We start from the raw sequence: 12395 nt of genomic DNA on the forward strand, positions 1-12395 counted from the left end.
ATATATATATATATATATATATATATATATAATCACCGAATGAAATAAAGTAACATCCAGAGTTTTCCTTTTTTTTTTTTTTAACTTATGTTTTATTAATTCTTTTTAACCAATCTAGGCATAGCCGGTTTAGTGAACCGCCGATTCGAGATGTTTAAAATTTTGAATCGAAATCGACTTTTGAACTTTCGGTTTTGGTCCGATTTCGGTTCCAGTACGGTTCGGCACGGTTCGAATTACGGTTTCGATTCGATTTGGCATTACGTATATTTTTAAAAAAATAATAAAATTTTGATTCCGAATTCATAAATAAATAATAATTTTAAAATGTTTAAATTTTATGAACTAAATAAATTATTATAAAATTTGAAAAAAAAAACTTATATTAACTAATTTAGAACTATTATTACATTAAATTTACAAATTTTGCTAATTCACTAATATAGAAACTATAAATAGAATATAAAATTAATGAAATGAGTTGAAAATTATTATTTTCAAATATTAAGAAAATTATTAAAAAAATCAAATGAATGGAAAAAATTGAGATTAGAGAAAGAATTTAGAATTGGATGTAAGAAAATAAAAAATAAACAATAGATAATTCCAATATTAAGGAAAATAAAGCAATAAAAGAATAATGAACTATGAAAATTTAAGAGAATTTTGATTGAGAATAAGAGAAGAGTTATAATATAATTGGTTGTGAAATAAAAAATAACTCAACATATTTATACATGTTTCTCATTTATTAGTTTTTCAAATTGTCTCTTATAATAGAAAAATAACAACTATATTTTTGAATAATTTAGTAAATTACAGTAAATAAATAAATAAATGATTAAAAAATGAATAAAATTTATTTACCAAAAAATAAATAAAAATCACCTATCATATTAAAATCTATCCGTTACACTCTTTTTTTATACACTTGAAAGTTTTTTTTTTTTTTTATAAATCAACTATTCATGTACCATTTTTTATATAAATTAAGTAAAAAAAAATGTGTATTTATTTTCACCACTTTTTATAATTTACATACCATTGTACTTCTCTTCACCATAAATCAAGTGATATAAATTTTTTTATAAAAATTTTAAGCTACAATTTTTTTGTGCATCCAGTTCGAACCTGACCGGAGCCGCCGGTTTCGGGCCGGTTCCGATTCATATTTTAACATTCACATGAACCTTAACCGGTATTTGAACCGCCGGTTCCAGTTCAAAATTATGAACTGCCGGTTCTGGTCAAGTATCGGTTCATCTACAGTACGGTTCGGTTCGGGTTAGAACCGAACCCCATGCCTAAACCAATCGTTCCGGTTGACGCTGAAGCTGACTTTTGAAATATGCTTGATCTTGTAACTCTCTTCACTCAGTAATCGCCTTCCAAGGTCGATATGTGTACCACACAAATTCAACACCTGAAGACTAGAAATATTCTGTAAGCCTTCTGGAAGAAACCTCAAGTTTGGACAAAACGAAAATTCAAGATGCCTTAAACTAGGAAAAGCTCCACGGCCTATCTCTGTCCACTCCACTAGGATATCCTCCTGAGAGAAAGCAAGTATTTCAAGCTTTGGAAACCCACCTGTGTCACAGAACTCTTTACCGATGCAGCGTACTTTATAAGCACGATCTATACGAAGAATCTTTAATTTGGGAAGAAATTGAAGTGTAGGGGCTGGAGGCTCTAATAGATTGGAATACCTTAAATGTAACACAGTGAGGTTTTCCATGGAGGCAAGCCAAGCAGGCATTTCAACAAGGGCACCATATAACCTAAGATGTTTAATAGAAGATGGAGGGGAAAATGATTCCAAATCTAGAACAGATGAATTAAGGGAGTAGAATTCATCTGCTTTGAGTGACAAGGAGACAAGATTTTCCATCTTCGTGATGGCTGCAAATAGTTGGGTGGAATTATCTTCAGACACACAGTTAACACTGAGTTGTTGCAGTTGGGTTAACGAGCTTAGTTCACTGGCAATGGCGCCTCCAGCATATACTTCACCTAAAGTAAGAAGACTTTTCAATGTTCCAATTCCACTTGGAACTCTAATTCCCTGAAAAGGGAACGGGCTGAGTATATCCAAAGTTTGTAGGTTTTGAAGGTTGCTGAGTATATCCAAAGTTTGTAGGTTTTGAAGGTTGCCTAATGTCTGTGGAAGTTCATCCTTCCAAAACAATTTCGAGCTCAAATATCTCAGGTGAAACAAGTCACCCACTTCGTCAGGTAATCTCTCCGCAGAGCTGCCACCCAAACGTAACACCAATAAATATTGCAACTTGCAAATAGTTTCCATATAGGCCCGAGATAAAACAGATCCGAATGAAGTCAAAAATAGAGAACGAAATTGAAGGGTTTTGAAATCAGGAGGAATATTGTTCTTGTGATGATGTATTATAGCTCGTACAGGTAAATTCGCAGCTTCAGCCAAAAATTCCACTTCATCCACCTCGACAACGCATAAATTTACATATGATTCATTAAAGTAAATACTAGGCCCATATCCATCTGTGTATGTTTGTATCAGCAGTCCTAGATGAATTAACTCGTCGATAACGTTATTTGCTAGATTATCTATGAGTTCCCCTTCTTTCTCTGGTATCAGATCTTCAGCTGATAAAAGCCGAGCCATATCAGCCTTCGTAAAAGGAAAACGATATCGTTCTCTATGAACGATAGCCCAATAGTCTAAGCAGGACATGAGATAATGAGGAAGACTTTGATTTTTTGAAGCGAAATCAGCTAAAGAAGAAGAACAACTCTCACCTATTTTGTTTAGTGCTGTAGAAGATAAGCTATCCTTTCTTCTTTGCATCTCCGCAAAATACATTTCTTTTCGATCATTTGATCTACGAGTGAAGCAGATCTGAGGCATATTTTTGGATGCGTGAAGGAACCAGAAAAGATAAGGGAAAAGATATGAAAATCGAGAAGTTTACAAAAGTTAACCTTAAAAGATATGAAAACATTTATTGTCTTTCCAATGCAATATTTAACTTTGCTATAATATTTTTTTTTCAAATTTTACATTTGTAAAAAATAATTTTCCATAAAAAAATTGAATTTCAATAACTAAATCCTACGTAATTGCTGAATTTTCATTTTTTTTCCCCAGATAAAATAGATTTTCTTTTTCAATGGATTGAGATAAATCACACATCTTCATGAATTTTCAATATTTATAAAACCTTTTTTCCTAATATAGATGGTCTTTTAGTTTGACTTCTAATTTAGTTAAATTTATCTTTTAAGTTAAAAGTTATAAGTAAATTAGTGTTTGATTTAAAATCCAATAGAACCAAAAAGTTGGTGGTGTCCAAATATAACTCGAGGTTTTAATATTCAACAATGTTTTATTTTTTTATGATTCGGTGTCCGTAGCTCATTGACTCGATTAGTTTGAATTCACATTAGGCAGACATATAAAATGAGTTTGAATTCGAAATATCTGATTAAAAGAAAAAGAATCTATACTATCTCATCTCACCCTAAGGGTGGCCATATTACGGTTTTCGGAACCGGAACCATCGGTTCGAACCGGTCCCGAACCGTAACTAGAACCGGAGGGAACCGGAACCGGAGATTTCCGATTCAGATCCGGTTCTAGATTTGTGGAACCGCAAACCGGCGGTTCCACAAAACCGGTCAGAATCGGATTAGAACCGGATTGGAACCGCCGGTTCTTCGGCCGGTTAGAACCGCCGGTTCTAGCCAAATTGTCAATTTTTTTTTTTTTTTAAATTTTGTTGTGATTTTCTTTACACTATCAAGAAAATCAAATAGTCATAGGCTTCCCCTTCAAACCCACCACCGAACTAAGAGGTAAAGTCTTTTTCTTTTTTACCTCCACGTCTTTTGCTTCTTCTTCTTCTTTATTTTTTTATTTTTATCAATTGTATCAAGTGCTAATGGTTTGGATCATCTTTTTATTTTCTTGTTAATTCCTTTTTCCCTAATGGGTTGGTTGGGTTTGCGTTTCTTTGTTGTTGTTCAAGTCTTTAAAAAAATAAATTTAATTGAAGCATTTTTTAGTTTTTTAGGTGTATTGTTTTTAGAAATAATTTTCACAAATTTATTAAATTTTGAAAACCGGACTTCAAAATTTAAAATTTAAAATTATGCGATTGCCGGAAAACCGGTCGGAAAACCGATCGGAACCGTCGGTTTTGAAAACGTATCGGAACCGGAACCGTTCGGTTCCAAACCGGAATTGGAATCGGAAATTTTTGGTTCGGTTCCGGTTCCAATTTTTTTGGAACCGGAACCGCCGGTTCCGGAACCGTGGCCACCCCTATCTCACCCCATCGAAAATATTTAACTGTATTTTTTGAATATTATTTTGGATCACGTGAAAATACCATATTATGTATCTTAACATTCATAAGACAAACGGTTTATTTGTTTATTAAAAATAATAATCACTTTGTACAATTTACCGTTAAAAAGAGAAGGGTTGAGTGGTCCATTAAAATAAAGGTGGACTCTATCATCAATAATTGCAGACAAAAGCCGTTGCTTCTCTTGATTAACTAGCTTCTTGGCATTTCTTGTTTTTGTAACAGAAAGACAAATATTTTCTTGTTCCTGTGGTTAATATTAAGTACATAAGTAGGTTTATTAAGGTGTGGGAAGAGTTGCAGATTGAGATTAATTCTTGTGATTATGCTTTTTAAATCACTATTAAACACACTGTATGAAATTATTAAATTTTGTATGATTCTGCAGGTGGTCTAAAATTGCTGCACATATTCCAGGCCGTACAGATAATGAAATAAAGAACAATTGGAATACAAGAATTAAGAAGAAACTAAAGATTCTTGGTATAGACCCACAAACCCATAAGAGAATTGATACAGAAGAAGCTGAAACCGCTAAAGAAGAGTCAAAAGTGAAGGATTATCAGATAGAAAGTGAATCTTTGAGAAAAGAATTTGATGCAGGATCTGTTTTGAACTCTTGTACTGATAAATCTGAATCTTTTTGTTCAAGAATTGAAGAATCTGTCATCAAAGAAGAATCTCAGCAGAATTGGATTGATAATGTAGACTCTTTGCTTTCATGGGATGGCTTTAGTAATCTGGAAGAGATTTTTCCTTTTTGACAGTCATCAATTATGCTAAGATATTTGGATTGTAAATTTTTTTTTTTTTTTTTTTACTTTTTATTCGTGAAAATGTATAATTATTATTAATGTGATGAAAATTATTTTATAAATATCACGTAATATTTGCAATATAAATTCATGCAACACTATTTGTTTTTGTTTGAAAAGAGAGAGAGTTCTTCCCTTTCCAGAAGAAGAGTATTCAGCATTTCATATATTATGCTAATTAAAAGCAGTTTTTCGATTCAAATTAGGATATTTCTAAATACTTATTGAATGAAAAATAAAACAGTAATATTTTTTTTTTAATTCTTTATTGATTAGTTTGGTGTACGGATGCGGATCGAATGGAATCTAAACAAAGAATAATTTGTATTCTAAAATTATCCTCAGGAGAGGGTATCAGAAAAGCCTATTGGATTTATATCAATTTTTTTGGGTAAAATTCTATATAATTTTCGGAGATGGACCAGGATGGGCCTGGCCTAGTTACTGGCCCAATTAGGGTCAACATCAAGAACAGAGAGGAAGCGGATAGTACTTGAGCAAGGCTTATCTATAATTAGAAACAAAATTATTTCAGAAACAGCCAGAAGTTAAGGAATGAATTTCTGGAGAGTTCCAGAACGTTAAGGTCCTCTGCCACTCCCATTTTCTATACATCACAAAATGCTGTTTCCAGAAATGTCCACTCCTCTCTTTACATGTCACCAATTCCTTCTGTGTTTCTCCACCGATCAAGTAAAAGCTTGGAGTTCATTCCTTTAGAAAAATGTCTCAAGCTCTTTCCAATTTAACCTTTTCTCTTCCTTTATCATCAAAAAGCACTTCTGCTCGATCAAGAAACCTTCGTTTCATTGTCAAAGCAAAGGCAGCAGAAAATAGAGACAATCTTGATCATTTACAGAAAGCCACCAAGCAGCAGCACCATCAACACCCCCAAACCAAGAAAAGAACGGCTCCTGTTGCTCCAGTTGGTATGTAATTAATTTAATTAATTAGTAACAAATTAATTGTTCTCTCTTAATTGTCTAAATTTAGTTGTAAAATGTGGGGTTTTTAAGATTTTGAGAAAAATCTTGAATTGCAGGGCTATGGGACAGATTTCCTACAGCTAGAACAGTACAGCAGATGATGGAGACGATGGAGAGAATGATGGAAGACCCTTTTGTCTATACGGCTACTTGGCCATCAGAGCCACCTTCACCAGTTGAACGAAGTGGGTATAGCAGAGGAAGGACTCCATGGGAGATAAAAGAAGGAGAAACAGAGTACAAGATGAGATTTGACATGCCTGGAATGACTAAAGAAGATGTGAAGGTGTGGGTTGAAGAGAAGATGTTGGTTTTGAAAGCAGAGAAGGTGCCCGAGAAAAATAATGTCAATGGTGCACAAAATGGAATAGAGGAAGAAGAAGAAGAAGATGGAGGATGGTCTGCTAAGAGCTATGGGAAATATAGATGCAGAATTGCATTACCTGAGAACATACAGTTTGAGAAAATAAAAGCTGAGGTTCAAGATGGAGTTTTGTATATAACCATTCCTAAAGCTTCTACCACAGGCAAGATTCTTGATATCAATGTTCAATGATTATTCACTTCCTATATGAAGTTTATCTAAATGACTACTTTTTTTTTTTTTTTTTTGGTCAGTGCTATGTAAGAAGCTTTGGGTGTAAAGAGAACCAAAACTTTCTGGATAAAAATATTCTGATTATGGAATTGCATCCTGGAGTAGACGATATTTTAATTGTCATTCAAAGAAAACTTATATATAAAAAAAAAAAAATAACTACCACCGTAAAATCACCTAATGAAATAAAGTAACATCTGAGAGTTTTCTTTTTTCTAACTTATTTTGTACGAATTCTCTCGCGTTTTCAGCGATTGATGTTGACTTTTGAAATATGCTTGATCTTGTAACTCTCTTCACCCAATAATCGCCTTTCAAGTTCCATATGTGTATCATACAAATTCAACACCTGAAGACTAGAAATATTCTGTAAGCCTTCTGGAAGAAACCTCAACTTTGGACAAGACCAAAATTCAAGCTCCCTTAAACTAAGAAAAGCTCCACGGGCTATCTCTGTCCACTCCACTAGGATATCCTCATCAGAGAAAGTAAGTTTTTCAAGCTTTGGAAACCCACCTGCGTCACAGAACTCTTTACCGATGCAGCGTACTTTATAAGCACCATCTATATGAAGAACCTTTAATTTGGGAAGAAATTGAAGTGTAGGGGCTGGGGGCTCTAATAGATTGGAATTATTTAAATGTAACACAGTGAGGTTTTCCATGGAGGCAAGCCAAGCAGGCATTTCAACAAGGGCACCACATAAACTCAGATGTTTAATAGAAGATGGAGGGGAAAATGATTCCAAATCTAGAACAGATGAATGAAAGGAGTCCCATTCATCTGCTTGGAGTGACAAGGAGACAAGATTTTCCATCTTCGTGATGGCTGCAAATAGTTGGGTGGAATTATCTTCAGACACAGAGAAAACACTGAGTTGTTGCAGTTGGGTTAACGAGCTTAGTTCACTGGCAGTGACGCCTCCAGCATATACGTCACCTAAAGTAAGAAGACTTTTCAATGTTCCAATTCCACTTGGAACTCTAATTCCCTCTTCAGAGTTGTCTATATCCAAAGTTTGTAGGTTTTGAAGGTTGCCTAATGTCTGTGGAAGTTCATCCATTTCTAAAGAACTCAACCTCAAATATCTCAGGTTAAACAAGTCACCCACTTCGTCAGGTAATCCCTCCCCAAGGTCGCCATCCAAACTTAACACCAATAAATATTGCAACTTGCAAATAGTTTCCATATAGGCCCGAGAAAATCCAAATAGTGAATCCAAAAATAGAGAACGAATTTGAAGGGTTTTGAAATCAGGAGGAGGAATATTGTTCCCGTAATGATGTATTATAGCTCGTACAGGTAAATTCGCAGCTTCAGCCAAAAATTCCACTTCATCCACCTCGACAACGCATAAATTTACATATGATTCATTAAAGTCAATATCAGGCCCATCATGTGACTCTGTGTATGTTTCTATCAGCAGTCCTAGATGAATTAACTCGTCGATAACGTTATTTGCTAGATTATCTATGAGTTCCCCTTCTTTCTCTGGTATCAGATCTTCAGCTGATAAAAGCCGAGCCATATCAGCCTTCGTAAGAAGAAAATGATATCCTCTAAGAACGATAGCGCAATAGTCTAAGCAGGACATGAGATAATGAGGAAGACTTTGATATATTGAAACGAAATCAGCTGAAGAAGAAGAACAACTCTCACCTATTTCGTTTAGTGCTGTAGAAGATAAGCTATCCTTTCTTCTTTGCATCTCCGCAAAATACATTTCTTGTCGATCACTCGATTCACGAGTGAAGCAGATCTGAGGCATATTTTTGGATGCGTGAAGGAACTGAGATCTGAAAACCTAGAAAAAGAAAAGATAAGGTAAAATAATTATTTTATCTGGAGATTTTCAACTAATCAACACCAGCTCCAGAGAGAAAAGATGCTTGATGCTTTTTCAATTGTCACTTTAAGAGAAGCTTTAAGGGTAACAAGAATTTCTTCAGAGATCCACCATCAAATTCAAAGGGTAAAGAAAGAAAAGGATAATAAAGGAAAAAAAAAGGACAAAGAGTCTACAAAATGAGCGGTGACCCTATAATTTTAACTGTTCAACATCAATTTAGCCAAAATTTAGAAAAATGTGTGTTTTTTTACTTTAATCTTGTCTTTTTACTTTAAAATTAATGGAAAATGTATGTTTTTTTTTACGGAATGACCAAGCAGTATCAGGGAGGCAAATCTCAGGGATATTTAAAATATTTTGACAAAGGACTACACTATTTAGATAATTATGGTAAAACTCAGGGATGAAATAATTATTTTTCCAAAAGATAACACTTTTCGAAGTCAGCAGATAGAGTCAATGCTTCCAAAAATTTTGAGAGGAAGGACTTATCTACTTAGGAAAAAATTTTGGTAGATGCAACTGCTTGTTCTGACCTTGTCTATGTTGATTTCTTACCAACTTAAATTTAAATGGTGGAAAATTAAATTCTCGTAGAAAAAAAGGAAATTTTAAATAATACAATATTTATTGTTCAACGGAAAACATTTATTGTCATTCCAATACAATATTCAACTTTCCTGTAATATTTTTTTTCAAATTTTACATTTCTAAAAAATAATTTTCCATCAAAAAATTGAATTTCAGTAACTAAATCCTACGTAATTGCTGAATTTTCATTTTTTTCCCAGATAAAATAGATTTTCTTTTTTAATGGATTGAGATAAATCACACATCTTCTTGAATTTTCAATATTTGTAAAACCTTTTTTTCCTAATATAGATGGTCTTTTAGTTTGACTTCTAATTTAGTTAAATTTATCTTTTAAGTTAAAAGTTATAAGTAAAATAGTGTTTGATTCAAAATCCAATAGAACCAGAACGTTGGTTGTGTCCAAATATAACTTAAGGTTTTAATGATCCGGTATCCATAGCTCATTGGCTCGACCAGTTTGAATTTACATTAGGCAGACATATAAAAGGGGAAAAAACACTTTTTCTAAGCTTTGAAAGTCTTCACGTTTAGAGTTCACTTTCTCCGAGCGTTGAAAGGGATTTCATATTTAGAGTTCGAATTCGGGATATCTAATTAAAAAAAAAAAAAAAAATTTATGTCATCTCATCTCACCCATATTTAGTTAAATTTCATATTTAGCATGGCCTTAATGTCCACACAAATAACAAAATTAAGAGCGCAATCATTAAAAAAAGAAAAGAGAAGAAAATATTGCTTCCTGAAGAAGGTATAAATTATTTTATATGAAAAAATTTAAAAAAGAATTTATTAATAGGATAAAAAGTTTACATATTAAATTAATATTTTGAATATAAAAGATAAAAGGTATATATAAAAAAACCATTATCAGTATAAAGAACCATGCAATATTACTTTCAATTGTGATTTAGTTAGTCTTTCTATATTTTGTAAAAGACGTGAAAAATGCAATGTTCCGAATTCAAGTATTTTTTATTATAAAATTACCATTAATTTAGTAAAAGTCATTGAAAAGAGAAAATTATATTTATTGTGTAGCCCACAATATTATTCCGTTTACACATTCCATGTTATAACTAAGAGAATAGGTCAGCCATGGAATTAAAGATGTCACTCATCTAAAGTAATAAAGCTAAGTGGCAATTTATACCTTTGGCAAAACATGTTGTAGGTGTTAGTTTTTGAGAATAGTGGTCTACGTGGCAATATAATATTATAAGATATGCCTGTCCTTTCACTTTTTAAGTTGGTGCTCTCTGTTCCTATACTAGTGGGTGGGTAGAATAAAATTCTCTCTTGTTCTTTTTTATACGTCATAATCAGTTAAAATGAGAAGAAATTGTGAGAATTGGACGGTATTTTTAATTCAGGATCGTGACTATTATATAACGTGGTAAACACTCTAATATTCGATTATAAGCCGAATGACATTATCTTACACTTTGTTTGGGAGAATGGAATAGGTTTGAAGAAAGAAAGGAAACAAGGAGAGCAGAAAGGAAGTATTTCTCTCTTGAAGGAAGAGAAAAGGAAAGAAGTGTTTTGTACATTAGATATGAATGACATTGCAAGATTCAAAGCTAACTAGCATATTTTTGTACATATTATTTTATTTTTGAAAATTAAAATAGCCCTTCAATTCAACAAACATCTTCCTAGAAAAGAAAGAAAGAACAAAGAAATATTTTAAAAAACCAAAACTCCAAAAGCAAACACTATCAATTTTCTTTTCTAACGAATAATAATCCATACAAAACTTTATTTCTTGATCAACACAGACTAGCTTTAATCTAAGTCTTCTCCTATTCATCTTATAATGTACGCTTTGACTGCATAATATTTATTTATTATTATTTTTTTAAAGCAAGCATTATAGCAACAGGTTTTTTAACCTTGGGCTTCAACCCCTTTCAGAAATTTCTCTACAATGATATTGAAATTGTTCTTTTTTTTTCCCCAACGCATATGCAAAATCTGCTTCTGAACACCATATATTTACATGCATAACCAAAAAAAAAGTCAAAAACAAAAAAACTAACTAATGAAAAGCAACAAAAAATAGAAAACACATCCCTAAAATATAAACAACGATAAGAAGCAAAATACAAATTATTAAATTAAATATTAAATATTAATTCTTCCAAATACACGGAATGTAAGTAAATATCACTGGATCTTTTATATACATTGGGCCATTATTCTACATTTGGAATACCATAAGCTTCATTTAAAAAGAAAAATTGGGAATGCTTCAAAAACTGCAATTCATGCCTCCTAATTGAAATTTCAATTTTCCTCAGGTTTTTTATATTATATATAAAAAGAAATGTGTCTTTTTTTTTTTATTATTTTGCTTTAATTTTTCTTTATTGGTTGAATGAATTGAGTTGGAGGGGTCTCCAATCCATATCAACAAGCTTTGAAAATTTTGGAAGATGCAACTGCTTGTTGTGAGCTTGTGTACGTTGATTCCTTACCAACTTCAACTTGTGCAAACTACAAATGAAATATTAATATTTTTCTTTCAGGTTTTTCCACTTATTTTAGGCTAAGTTCGGACGTATTTAGAAGCCTATTAATTTGGGTTTGTTGCTTAGATAAGTTAAATTTTTCCTAATTGAATTAAATAAATTAAGGCCTAAATATATTTAAATAAATTAATTAATTTCAAGGTGCACAAATTTGTTTTTCCGACGGCTAAGATATGGGCCACGCATATGCAGTTTTTGTTGATGAGGTAGAGCAGATCAGAATGAGTATCCAAAAAGGAAAATGCAAAACATAAGACTTTTGGAGGCCAATATACTTAGAATAAAGCCACCAGAAAAATTGAGAAGAGAATTTCCACAAATTGCGTAATGTAATGATCTCATTATCAACAACATTTGTAAGATGATTCTTTATAATGTATTTGGCTGCATTTCTAGTGCACATGCATTACAAATTAGATGAGAACTTTTAAGCATCTTAGGAGAAATTTGGCCATTCACATTTGGATTCCTATAGGAATATTTCCAGAAGATTACTCTTTTTTTTCTTTTTCTTCCTTTTTTGATACAATCACATAAACCTCTAGACTGTTGAATTAGGATTAAAATTTGCACGTGCCAGGTCGGTCCATTAAAAATGAAGTGCTCCCAGTAAATATTTTGCTCTATCTATGAGGATCGAATTCTTAACATCGTTTGAACCTCCAAGCTCACTTAA

General features: G+C 32.5%; 3 protein-coding genes across 5 annotated transcripts; 1 reads left to right on the forward strand and 2 right to left on the reverse strand.

Annotated features, from left to right (window-relative positions):
- Positions 1–1285: 1285 nt before the first annotated feature.
- LOC149497291 (putative disease resistance protein At1g58400) lies at positions 1286–2884 on the reverse strand. The gene has a single exon (XM_089718847.1). It carries the CDS (start codon positions 2882–2884, stop codon positions 1286–1288), a length of 1599 nt encoding a protein of 532 aa, XP_089574973.1.
- Positions 2885–5638: 2754 nt separating this feature from the next.
- LOC149497292 (small heat shock protein, chloroplastic-like) lies at positions 5639–6834 on the forward strand. 2 transcript variants are annotated; one of them, XM_089719799.1, is made up of 3 exons: positions 5639–6090; positions 6204–6674; positions 6766–6834. In XM_089719799.1, the coding sequence occupies exons 1-3, from the start codon at positions 5886–5888 to the stop codon at positions 6789–6791; spliced, it is 702 nt and encodes a 233-aa protein (XP_089575925.1). In that variant the 5' UTR covers positions 5639–5885; the 3' UTR covers positions 6792–6834. The 2 variants fall into 2 exon arrangements, with proteins under 2 accessions (XP_089575925.1, XP_089575924.1); XM_089719798.1 differs by having other exon boundaries at positions 5640–6090; positions 6204–6834.
- Positions 6789–8739, reverse strand: LOC105644741 (putative disease resistance protein At1g58400). 2 transcript variants are annotated; one of them, XM_037641878.2, is made up of 2 exons: positions 8405–8739; positions 6789–8254 (listed from the first exon to the last, which is right to left on the reverse strand). In XM_037641878.2, exons 1-2 carry the CDS (start codon positions 8511–8513, stop codon positions 6993–6995), a joined length of 1371 nt encoding a protein of 456 aa, XP_037497806.1. In that variant the 5' UTR covers positions 8514–8739; the 3' UTR covers positions 6789–6992. The 2 variants fall into 2 exon arrangements, with proteins under 2 accessions (XP_037497806.1, XP_089575923.1); XM_089719797.1 differs by having other exon boundaries at positions 6789–8326.
- Positions 8740–12395: the final 3656 nt, after the last annotated feature.

This window comes from Jatropha curcas, chromosome 3 (genome assembly GCF_041381405.1).
Source record: "Jatropha curcas cultivar XTBG-Jc1 chromosome 3, XTBG_Jcur_1.0, whole genome shotgun sequence".
Taxonomy (NCBI): Eukaryota; Viridiplantae; Streptophyta; class Magnoliopsida; order Malpighiales; family Euphorbiaceae; genus Jatropha; species Jatropha curcas.